The sequence below is a fragment of the Blennius ocellaris genome (assembly GCF_963422515.1).
Source record: "Blennius ocellaris genome assembly, chromosome: 7".
NCBI classification, from domain to species: Eukaryota; Metazoa; Chordata; class Actinopteri; order Blenniiformes; family Blenniidae; genus Blennius; species Blennius ocellaris.
The window spans coordinates 17863807-17876985 of NC_137656.1; the positions used below are offsets into that span (position 1 = coordinate 17863807).

Sequence of the window (13179 nt, forward strand, 5' to 3'; positions counted from 1 at the left end):
TGGGACGTTTCCTCGGAGGGCAAACTTTCCTCAGGCAAAGGAAGACGCAGTCCGCACAAGTCCCCTCCTCATTGAACCTTTGCTCTCAAACTGCTCGTGGCTCAACTCCAGTGGTCAGACTGACTCACGTAAAGATATTCAGAGCCACAGGAGCCCGTTACCCCACCTATACCAGGCTCCTCTCGAGAAGGAAAAAAAAAAAAAAAACGCCTGCTTGCTACTTCTTCCAAAATTATCTCGGTAATCATCCGAAACATAAAGATTAGGCATCCTTATAATAAACATGCCCAGGTTTATAAATGAGAAGCAAAAAGCCAATTGGTCATTTTTATGGGACTGGTTTTAAACATATCTTCCAGTAAGTTGACCTTAAGAAGGGTTTGAGTTAATATAACAATCTGAGTGACAGTCATTTGCTGTTGAGGAGTCAGGATTGTATAATTCGTTAGACCGCCAGCATAATCTGTCTTGATGAGAGGTGGAGGAGGTGGAGAGGCTAAACTCTGAAACACTTCTTGCTCTTGACTATTCACTGTATGTCCAGATTTTGTAATGAGGGTTGAAGAGGAGAGCTGCGTGCTGTACAGTCGCTCTCATTTGAATTGTGTACAAAAGAAACACATCTGTGATTCTCTCCCTGTTCCTGCTAATACAATGGATAATGCAACCATCAAAACCGCACAGTGGAGCCACAATCCAGTTTATACATGAAAAAAAAAAAAAAAGATTAGATCAGACTGGCACATGATGACACAGGTGTATTTAACGCATGCTCAAACGATATGCAATATGAGGCCATAATCCAACACTTAATCAAGCGATAATTTAGGAATGAGTAACAAGCAATGCGGCAAACACGCGCAAAGGGCTGGATTATTAAGCATTTGAACGTTTCAGGCCGGATTATGTTGCAGTTTATAGTAACGGGGGTGAGAGACGTCTGGTACATGGAAACGGTATTTTGAAATCGCTGTAATGAAACATCTCCAAGTTAAATAAATAACTTAACCAATACAATAAGCAGACACGTTTTCTTTTTTTTTTTATTTAACAGTACTGTATATGTGAGTCGAAGTGTAGTTATGAACACTGTTTTCGTAATCTCTTGAGGTAGAAATTATTATTATTATTATTATTATTATTATTATTATTATTATTATTAATAATAATTATTATTAGTAGTAGTAGTAGTAGTATGTTTCTATTGTATTGACAATACAGTACAGAGTTTTTTGTTGTTGGGTTTTTTTTTTTTTTTTACCTGTTACCTATAATTTATTACTAAACAGCCCTGTTTGGGTCTGATGGTGTTTTGCTTTAGTGACGTTCACCTTGAATCAATAATGATGGAACAGTGATTAAAGCACACTGGACCATTCCGGTCCAGCTGCTTTACAGCTTTTGGAGGACGGAGGATGATGAGGATGAAGGTCGAGAGCACGTCGACCAGACAGGTAAACGGCGCCATCTAGTGGTGAAGATAGAGAATGTTGTCCATGGGAAAGGTGGGCCACCTTCCACCACCGGCGGGACAGTGAATAGATGCCTGCGCACTCAGCCGCCTCGGTCCGCTTCAATAAGAGGAAATCTGTTGTGAATGAGCAGTTAAAAAATAATACAGTGGAGTTCTGTCCTCCTTTCGAAAGCTTATATATTTAAAGATTATTTCCACTTGTCTACAGGAGCTTCAAAAGCGCCAAGTGGAGCCGAAATTAGATATAAAATGAATTTAAATAGGCTCCTGTTTGTATTAAGGTTCCTGCGTGTTTATGTTTGTTTGTTTGATTTCACTCCAAGTAACACTTGAAGTTTGGTCATTACCTAATTCATATTTGGACATTCTCAAGTTCTTTTAGTGTTTATCGCGCGCACACGCGTACGTTAAATTGTTTTAAGAGCGAGCGCAGTTTTAACTCTGACGCGTTTTACGTCAATGTGATATTTTGTGAAACTGAACGGTTTGAATGGAGTGTTTATGTCCAATAGACATCATACAGTAATGTGTCGACTGTGACTATGAGGTTTGTTTCACACAAGCTGCAATTAACTTCATTGTTAATAAAGAATTGCTACTATAATGTCAAAAATAAATAAATACCCTTTCAGATCCTGTGGACTAAAAGTGGCTTTTTCACATGCGCATCAACTGATTCCTTCCTCACGCCCGAAGTAATACAGCAAATGAAATGTACATTTACAGTAATGCCGTAGAGTAGCATACATTAAGTCTCACTGTGGGTTTTCTTTTTTTTTAATTTCCAGCTTTTTTTTTCTCGGAACAATTTACTATAAAACGCGCTTTCGTCCTGTGTATTGCAATAATTTATAATTGTTCTGTATTCGATATTTTCACGTTTAGTGCACTCGAAATGATTTGGTGGGATTTGATAGTTACGTAGAAAATAAACAAGATCCAAAAATGTTTTGAATCTCTATTATTTCTGTCATTATTTTTGTGTCACGCAGAGAATGTAAAAAAAATCTTTACGAATGGTAAAAAAATAAATAAAAATGAATCGAAAAGCCATATGGCCTTCAATGGAACGAAAATCCTTCTATAACCTACAACTTTACATTCTGTTTCAAATAAAAACATTAAAAAAACAACAATCAATTGAAACGAACGCATTATTTGGATGGATCTTTCATGTCGGCTGCGATTTACACCAATATGATCCAACACACGTTTTCAACTTTTTAGTGCGATAACGAATCAGAATTATTACATCCGAGGAGACTCACGAGTTTTGAAAGGAGTTATTGGAAACTAATCGTTCCACACACATTATATGTAGATTCAAGAATCAGACACTCACGTTTGATCATTTTCCTTTTCTGTCAGTTTAACAACAAAAAGTGAGATGAAGCATGGTCTTCAATTCAAAAAAATCTTCGACGACAATAAAAAGAAACGTAATGCACTGGGAATTATATGGGAAATATAAAAATTCTCATTAAGTTTCCGGGAGGTTAAATGTAGAGTATATTGGCCCGAAAGCTCTGCAGCGAACCCCGGATTAGGTTTTAAAAAGTTCCATCTTTTTATTTTCTTCCATTCTTTTTTTGTTTTTGTTTGCAACGCCATCACGTGGCCCAAAAAGCATTTTCCGTAATTATTGTATTAATGTCAAAGCTGTATAACAATCAGAAAATTATTTTTCATGAGATGAAAAAAAAAATAAAGTTGTTTCTTTCTTGTCAGTTCTTCTTATGAACAAATGAGTCAGTCCTGGGCTGGGCCTGGATCATGTGTTCATCAAGGGATTTGTATTTTTCTTACTCATGTGTCTTTGAATTGTCACCTTTTTTCATTGTTAATGTTTCAAGTTAGAATCTGCAACATCTGCAGTACACATTTCATGTATTTCTGTTAATCTATCACCAAGAAAGCTGATGCCGCTACAGATTTAACTGAGATAAATGTCTAAGCTTTGAATGTCAAATAGATGTGAACATGAATATTTATGTTGAAGTGTCAGATTTAATTTGCTGTATACTTTTAAATAAACAAATGTAAAATGTCAGTGTCAAAATGTCAGTGTCATGTTTCTAGTTTACACTCTGTTTAAGGTGAAGTTGCTGTGGGAGCCACTGATTTCATGAGATTCCCCTCTTTTCATCTGATTCCCCCCCCCCCCCCCCCCCCATGCACCCCCCAAGTCTGTGTGAAAGGACACCGCTGGCTGTTTTGGGATGCACTCAGAAACAAGTCGAACACAATGAAATCACACCAAGTCACATCAAGATAACTAAGAAAGCCAGTAACTTTACTGAAATCTCTGCAAAATACAAATTGCCTTTCCCTCCAGCAGAGGAGACTTTTATTTCATCCCCATTCGTGTTCACTACATACAGCTGAATGAAGTCCCTTGAGTTACAGAGATGTCATCTTAGTCTCAAGTGGCGACAAAGGCCAGCTTATGCCGCTGAAAGCCGCTCTTGCGTTCCCGAAAAACATTAGTTCCAAACTTCCTCCATTTTCAGGTTTATACAAGCTACATTGATACTACAGACTGACTTTTAAGTATTTTAACATATTACTCTTTTTTTTTCTCCCATTTTTTTCTTTAGAAATTGTTTTTTTTTTCAGCTTTTGAGTACAACTTAAATAAACCACAAACACAGTGGAGCAACAAAGAATCCCAGGTGAATGTTGGGATGTTAAGCGATTGTATGTTATTACACATGGCTGTACAGGTGTGTCTCCCCTTTGCACTGCAGGTGACTTATCAAAAGATCAGCTGAGGTACTGCTTGGGTCAGATTTTTGAGGTACCAACATTTACGTCTTAGTATTGACAAAAACACAACTGATCAACAGATGCTCAGAAAGAATGGCTTCAAATTCAACAAACACGCACACACACGAAGGAAAAAAAAGAACACAAAGATATAAAGACAAGTTTTTCTTCATGTCTTTGGTTGAAACGTCTTGTCAAAACTATAGGGCTAATTTCCTTGTCTGGACTTGTTGGCATTGTTTCATTCAGGGTATAAAGTAGCGTGATAATCAGCGTGTCTCGTGGCTTTGCATTACACATAATTAGGCCTGAATGATTAGATTGAGTCAAGAGTGAACAACAAATTGCATTTCCAAAATAAATCTTTGCACACAAACAGGCAACAATACAGGTAGATTCCTATGTTGTTGTTTTTACATTTTGACCTCAAATTGAAATGTGAAAACAATTGACATTTGAGCAAATTTCTTTTATTATTTTGTTTCAATGCTTGCAAAAACCATAAATGAATGTCAAATAAAAGTTGAGTTTACAACACAAAAAAAAAAAAAATAATTAAATAAAAATGCCACTGGCTTTGGTTTCTCCACACTTACGCTGCCTGAAACATCATGTTTATTTTTTTTAATTTTCTCAGCCTTTTTGTATTGAAGTTTAAAAAAAGAGAGAAGAACATTGTTATAGAGGCTCTGCCCCGTTTGACTACACAGACTGTATACAGTAACAACATAGTGAACCTGCATGAAATATGCACATAGAAATATAACACTTAAGTGACAGCAGATACAGGAGTGGGAGTGGCAGAGAGATATGTGGCTAGTTTCATTGTTTTAAAAAGAGAAACTCAAAACAGCAATTCATCTAAAATAAACAATTGTGCTTCTCCCGTATGATCAGGTTATCCATTTGTATCTTGAGCTGAACTGTCGGTGATATGGTAAATGATGTGGAACCCTGTTCTCAAGACTGGAAGAGGAGGAGTGGCCGGACGACACCGGATTAAATTAGGTTTGCAAATGACGAGGGATAATTAATCACAACGCGCAGGGCCAAACTGCATTGCATTAAAATGATTCCAAAGCAAAGTGTACAGATTGAATCTGAGCTGGAGCAACATTTGGAAGTTACGACGGGAGGCAGAAAACTGATAATGTCACAAATGTGTTTTTATGAGATTAACTGCAATAAATTAAATAATTTGAATCCACAATGGAATATGTGATGCATAAAAATGCATCCGGTGACTGAGGGTCGGCCATATTTCCTCATCAGTGTGACAAACATGTGCATCATGCATCAGCATTTGTTTGCGTGTCTTCCCCGCTTCCAGTCTTGTGACATTTTCCACGAGCAGGATGGTTTTTTTGATTTAATTTTTTTTTTTTTCAGCATTCAGGCCTGTCTTTTCTCTGTCACACAAACCCTGGCAATGCTTTCCAGCTGGTTTTTAAGGTTAGTCTAAATACACCCCTGAACAGCACTGTTCAGAGTTCAAATTAAAACAAACCAGACAACATGTGCAACTGCACATAGAAACTCCACTAAGAAACCAACGAAAATCATTATTATATATATTTATATATTAGAAAGCTATACACAAGCATGTTAATTTCACAGATTTTTTTGTTTTTTAAAGATTCTTAATATTACCATTATTATATATAATTAGAAATACACGTTTAAAAACAAACCTCTACAAAGATAAAACAGTTCAGCAAAGCATTGAATCTCAGTCTGTTTTTCATGGCTTAGGACTCTGAAGTCCTGTCATTTTCCCCTCGGGGTGAACTATCCATCTCTTATTAGCAAAGCTATCAAAAAACACATTCTGGCTTATAGAAACTACAAAAAGCCACAAAAATGCTTTGCATTGTATTCCTTTCATATGAAAATAGAAGCAAGTGTATCGTACAATTGTTTTTTTTTTTCCGTTTTTTTTTTGTTTTTCTCGTTTATCAATACTGAAGAGTTAATACTAGATCCAGAGTTTTTCTTGATTACACCAACGTAGCGCTTCGATCAAAGGGTGGTCCTCGCTCCGTTCTTTAAGGGGAGCGCTAAAATCATCATCGGGTCCACACGTCTAGCATTGGGTCGGCCTGTTTACCTGTACAATCCTTCAAATGTTGCATAATAGCTTTTCATTTAGTGAGTAAATAAATCTTGTAATGTCTGGCAACTTTTCGACCCCTGCCCTTATCCCCCCCCCCCCTCCCCCGTTTGCCCACTATTTACATAAATACGTTGAACCTGCAACATGACATCATCTAATGTTAACACACATTTTTGCGAGGGAGAACTGCAGAGAAGGTATATAGCAATGAAACCGATACTGTACACGTGTATTGTTTGTCCAATTCAAGTGCTCAGGTGTTTTCCACTGGACACACTCATTCTTATGTTGTTGTTTTTTTTTTGTTTCTTTTCCTTGTATCTAGTTACTGATATATCACTGAGGCAAATTGTAAGTACATTTCATGAAAGAGAGTACCTGACTATTTTTTTTTTTTTGTCGTTTTGTTGATATGCATATATGTACACATACACAGGTGTAAAGATATATGCATACGTGATTCTTTTTATCCACACACAATACAATTTATGCATAGTTCCCCAACAAAAATTGCCCCGGATCCCGTCCTAACCAACGCCCACCCACCCGAACCCCTAATACAACAGCCCACGGGTTTATATAATGTCAATATGTATAACACACACACACACACGCACACACACACACGCACGCACACACTCAGCAAAATAAAATAAGAAAATAAAAAAAAAAAAAGGGAAAAGAAATTACAAACAGATTTGTGAAAAGGGCATCCCTTTTCTTTCCTTCGACGGCGAGGAGATAAAAGTAGGGAGGCCATGGATCTGGGCGGTGAGGGACTCGTGATATCGAGTGCGAGGAGAAAGGGGGGAGGAGGGGTGGGGGGGGGGGGGGTTGAATTCGGGGGCATCGAAATGCTGCATTGTCGGGGGCTCAGGGCAACTTGAGAGACTGCCGAGGAGGGGGGCCGAGCCATCATGTGGCCCATCCCTCTGACAGGCGCACCCGCTTGATGGAGGGGCTCTCGCGCTCATCCAGGGCGGGCCGGGCCAGTCCCAGAGGTGAGTGGAACTCATTCCTGTGCTCATCCCGATCGCTGCCCTCATGGGAGCTGCTACAACTGCTCAGGCTATCGACGGGGGAGCGTCCCGAGTCCTGGCGGGACGAGGGATTCTGGGGGGGTGGCACCCCGCCACCGTAGCCCCCCGGTGTGCTGCTGGTGCGATCTCTAGGAGGAGAAACAGGTTCGGACTTGATGTGCAGGCTTTGAGCAGAGGGCAGGGAGAGATTTGAACCCTGACATAAGTGAGAGCTAGAGCAATTTCTGTTGGAAGGAAAGGGAAACGCAAAGGGGTTACAGAGTTACAGAGCAAGAAACAAAGTGATTTTTTATTTATTTATTTATTTAATTTTAAAGTAAGTCTATCACACACACACACACACACACACACACACACACACACACACACACACACACACACACACACACACACACACACACACACACACACACACACACACACACACACACACACACACACACACACACACACACACCTAAGAACAGTGAGGTGACGTCTGTGTTGGACATTGCAGGTGCAGATCGAGAGCAGTGCAGGTGCTTCAGATCTCAGTGTGTAATAAATCATCCTCGCTAATCACTTATGTGTGACATCATGCATATTCCAACCACACCCGAGTGAGTCCACTCACCCAAGCTGTCCCAGGGCCGAATGCTGCATGTTCTGAAGGTGTTGCTGTTGCCACCCACTCATTGAGCCGAGATGTAGGGAGCTGCCGCTGTTGAAGCCAGACAAGGAGGACAGGTCTGCGCTATTCAGGGAATACTCTGCGGAAGGGAAGAGGAGGGAGTAGATAAAGAGTTGTTCAAAGAGGTTCAAACTCGATTGTGAAAGACAAGGCTGCACGCTGGCAACAAGAACATTTTCCACAGTGGAGGGTGGAACAATAACACCCTCTGCTGTTATACTGGTTGTATAGCAAGACAAAAAAAAGAAAAAGAAAAGCTGAACACCTGCAACTGTATGAAATAAACTGCACAACAATTCAGAAATGATTGGCTTAGGCATTTGGATTTGATATAGAAAATGAAAATGATATTGCATTATTGAAGGCATACACAAAGTGGTGATACAGAATGAGCCACTGAATGAAACAGCCTCAACGTGTAAAGGTCGCATCGGCGCCACACTGTGATACGTACCGGTACCATAAGAAGTAGAGATGGCGGATGGGTAGCCGCCCATGCCTTGTCCTGGTAAAGTGGGAGTTGCTACTGATACCACAGGGGTGGCCAATGACTGAGCAGACTGGGAGTTGTTTATTCTCTGGTTCTGTGACAGAGGAAGGGAGGAGATCGAGAAAAAAAACAAAAGATGGGAGAGGTTTGAGGAACATGAAATTAACTCCCAGACAAAACAAACACACACACAAAAAAACTGCAATAAAATAAAGTTGTCCCCCCCCCCCCCTTTCTTCTTTTCATTTCTTTCTTTCACCCAACAGATGCTGGGAGAATGAATGTGATGCCAACTTCTGGGGAAATTAATCACTTGACATGCGGCACGGCTGAACCCTGCCAACCCTATCATTTACCACCCTTTTTCCGAGGGCCCGCTGTCGCTATAGTAACGCCACGGGTTTCCACAGCAACGCAGGGTAGCAAAGGCAAAAGCAAGGCACTTTACTGGCAGAGGGGTGGTTTGTCAGAAAATAATGAAGGTTTGATGTTAAATGAAAGTGTACTCCTTTGCTGCCCTTCATTTTCGAAAGTCTGAGAAATCAAAGCTGCGAGCTGCACGTGTGCAGCACAAGATCCTAAATGCAGGTGAAAAAGACTGAAGTGGAAATGGGAGGAGTAAGATACACAAGGGCTGTGCTGGGGGGGGGAAACAACAAAAAGAGGCCAGGCTGTTTTTACCCAAACACACCACATGATGGCACTATGTGCCCTCACAAAATGTCACATGAGGTGACATTCATGCCTTCAGCAGAGTCAGCAACAATAAAGGTGAACCTAACTGTGGAGTCAGGGACACGTTTCTGAAATAAATAATAAATAAATAAACAATCCTGCAAGAATAAACCCTGGAGTGAAAACTTGATTTGAATAAGAATGCTCTGAGGCACAGGAAGTTTATAGTCTGGGCAACTGTTTTAGCCAGTTTCTGGTCAGAAAAAGCCAAAAAATTTCAGATTCTTAAGACCCGTGGGTTTTGATTTTACTTCTACAATTGAGTGTCAGTCTGACTTACCAATAGCAGATCAACATCCTCTGACTGACGGCATTGAAAGGGGAGGGCAATAAATTAAAATTAGAGAGTGTGAATGAGCAAGTAGTGGCTACGCGTACATCTAAGGGAGGAAGCTGCCTTAGGAACAAAGCTAATGTAGAGGATGCTAAACATCTATTTAAACTACGCTAATTCATTACTGTTTAATTTAAAGAGATGAGATACCAGGGCGTGGAGTATAAGTGCCAAAATACACACACAGACACAGCAGGGGAGACGTATCTCACAGTAAATCAGTCTTGGGCCAGAAGGGTATTTTAAAGAAAGACATTTTTTTTTTTTTTTTTTAATGCTGGTAAAGCTCATTGGAAAATAATACAAATGTCAATCACAGACATAGAGTCCTGACCCCAAGCCTGATAAGAAGAGAATAAAGAAGCAGACGACAGCATATACAACTCAGAGACTCACAGTAATTGAGGTAGGTCGCTAGGCTACAGCCAAAGTGAGCAAGGAAAGGGAGAATAGGATTTGGGATACAAAAATGTAAAACTTTTTTAAAAAAAAGGCTCACAATGGATGGCATGTTGTTCTTGGCGCCAGGAGGTATGAGCACACGTAGGTCAGGTTTGCGGTTGTTCATGCCCAAGTTCATGGGTGGGGGTGATTTAGCCTGCATGTTCTTGTTCATGCCACCTGGAGAGACCAGCAGACCAGGCGAGTTGCGGTGGTTTCCATATCCATTTCCTAGGAGAGCAAGGGGAGAGGGAGAGAAATATTAAACAGGCCCATATGCTTTCTGGTTGAAACAGAGACACAGATTTGTATTATTAGACCTTTTTCAAAGGTTTAATGAATGCTGAAGCTCCCGCTGTCCATGATGCTGTACTCTAATTAAGAACTACAGGAATCCATTTTCACCTTGTGCTCCTTTTCAGTGTTTCTGTCTCGTCTTTACTTCCTGTGGTAGGAATTTTATTATCGCGCCAGTTTGAAGAGACTAATAAACGCTGCTTCAAGGAAGGAGAGCGCAGTCAAACACACTGTGGTCTCTTAACCTTTTCCGATCACCTTCATTTGTTTGGGAGTCGTACGATTAAAGCATCCACACCAGAAGACCTCACTACCTCTGTCACTGTCAATAAAGGCTACATGTTCCCTGCAACAGCCAGTGGAGCTTGTAAAAACATCTAATTACTGGTAGCAAGACCACAGATGGATCATTGGGGCATCTCTGGCTAAACACGGCCCTGTGGTTCTTCCAGACAAAGACCCTGCCTCTGTGTTGTCACTTGATCTGCATTTGCCCAGCGTAGAGGGCCAAAAGCAGCACCCATTTCTCCTTCAGAAACCAGTGGGGGTGAAATTCTAGTGACATCATTGAAAGAAAAAAAAAGAAAAAAAAACTGAAAGTGGAGCTTTCTTGCAAGCAACATAGTCTTTGTTTCTAACCCAATCCCGCAGGCTGTTTTTCCCCTTACTTCTCCTTCCTTCTTCCAGGGAGGAGAACACAGGGCACAGTGTGGACCTTCCCACTTGAAAGACGGGCAGGAATTATACGTTAGACATAAATGAATTTCCTAATCATATACTCCGGGGGAAAATGAGTTGCAGATGTCTTCCTGGGCAATTTCCCTTGCTGATCTTTGTTTAATTTGAGAGCGAGGGTTTTGTTGTTTGGAAATGAAAAGTCTCAAAAGCTCAATTTGAACAATCTGAAGAGTAAACTACCGCGAGCGGTGAATAAAAAAAAAAAAAAAGAGGCCCTCTGATGGAAACGAGAAAAACTGTGTGTGCTACTATTGGTGTGTCTGTGTGTGTGTGTGTGTGTGTGTGTGTGTGTGTGTGTGTGTGTGTGTGTGTGTGTGTGTGTGTGTGTGTGTGTGTGTGTGTGTGTGTGTGTGTGTCTCTTTTGGCATGTGTGATGTGTGAGCAAGTATAAGCCGATGTCAACATAGACTTTGAGTGTCATTTTTTGTCTTGTGGTATACAATTTTGCGTGTTCGTGAATCTGCACGGCGCCCGCTTTCCGTCGCATGTGCAAAGTAAGACTTGAGATTCTGTGAAACAAGCCATACGCACTGCTTATGCACGAGCCGCGCATATGGACGCACATGTGTGTTTTGTATTGGACCCTCTTAGATTCAATGTCAATCCCACATTAGCAAAAGAGGCAGCTGCCTCTTCAGTTTTCCCGCTCGCTCATTCTCATCGCTGGCCCTTTGTGAGATGGAGTGGGTGCATGTGGAGATAGTTGAATGAGACTACACACATGCGCGCGCACGCTTGCACGCTTGCACGATTGCACGATTGCATGCATGCACGCACACACACACACACACACACACACACACACACACACACACACACACACACACACACACACACACACACACACACACACACACACACACACACACACACACACACACACACACACACACACACACACACACACTTTAGTAAATAACCCAGCAGGAAGTACGCCAGTGTTTCTGTACAGATGAATAAAAAAGACACTGAGCTACAGAGAGACATTAACACACACTTTGGTCAAGATAACACTGACTACATCTCAGTGACGCTTAATCAGACATCTGTGTATTGCCACCCTGTGGAGATGGCTGCGGTCCAGTCAATTATATGCTAGACGACTATAATGATGAGTGGCGCGGGCCAGTCCTTAAGCACTTCAAAAGTAAAATCACAAGCCAATTAAGCTAATGAAGCAAGAACTGTGAGTCAATTTTTTATTTTTTTTTCATTCAATGGTGAGATCACTCTGATTTTAGGATGTTGCATTCAATAGAGACCCACTGGCTCAAACACGCTATCTTGTGAAGACGCGATACCGGTCCTCCTCGAATGCTCCTTTGCACAGTCGAGCTGCAGTCTGGCGTCGACTGTTTAGAGGAAGTACCAAAATTAGGTCCTTTTTGCAACCATGAAAAAAAGCCACACTGAGTGAACAACATCTGATCTGAGATTAAGATAAATAGTGTATTGCTATTCCTGAAGCAAGGGAAGGTGGGGGTGGTCAGTTTCAGGTGAGAGATGAGAGATTGTGATCTGTTTAATTATAAATGCCACGGTTCATGAGGATGCTTCAAGATGCATGTGTTTGGAAAGACCCCCCCCCCCCCCCCCCCCACACACACACACACACACACACACACACACACACACACACACACACACACACACACACACACACACACACACACACACACACACACACACACACACACACGCACACAGAAAGGAGAGGTGTGGTTTTACATTTTACGGTTACTGAACAAATTTCTGATGTCCTGTTGTGGTCTAACAGGCGCACTCCGTTCTATTCCCCATACACAGACACACACACTCTTCCGTTGCGGTTTCGCCAAATGTACAATTCAACCCCGAATCCTCCAACTGAACTAAAGGTGTCATGCTCAATACTTGCGCAGCTGATCTGAGATGTTGCCAAAACAGAGTTTGTGGGATTAGATGAAGCTGACTTTTTGTCTGTGGATATTCAAGCCCATTTACGCCGACATTTCTCTGTGATTTTGACCACAATGGTTCTGAAGGTGTATTCAAGGTGTATTCAAGGTATATTTAAGGTGTACCTTAAATATACAAATTCT

The 13179-nt window shown here is 41.1% G+C and overlaps 1 protein-coding gene across 7 annotated transcripts in view; it reads right to left on the reverse strand.

The window, feature by feature from the left end:
- Window positions 1-3735: 3735 nt before the first annotated feature.
- Window positions 3736-13179, reverse strand: part of mef2cb (myocyte enhancer factor 2cb) — a 71303-nt gene continuing 61859 nt past the window's right edge. For all 7 annotated transcript variants that reach the window (XM_080499325.1, XM_080499324.1, XM_080499323.1 and 4 more), the window contains 4 exons: window positions 10122-10294; window positions 8518-8647; window positions 8007-8142; window positions 3736-7617 (listed from right to left, as the gene is read on the reverse strand). In XM_080499325.1, coding sequence (XP_080355451.1) covers window positions 7269-7617; window positions 8007-8142; window positions 8518-8647; window positions 10122-10294 — 788 coding nt within the window. In that variant the 3' untranslated portion in view covers window positions 3736-7268. The remainder of the gene's footprint in view (window positions 7618-8006; window positions 8143-8517; window positions 8648-10121; window positions 10295-13179) is intronic.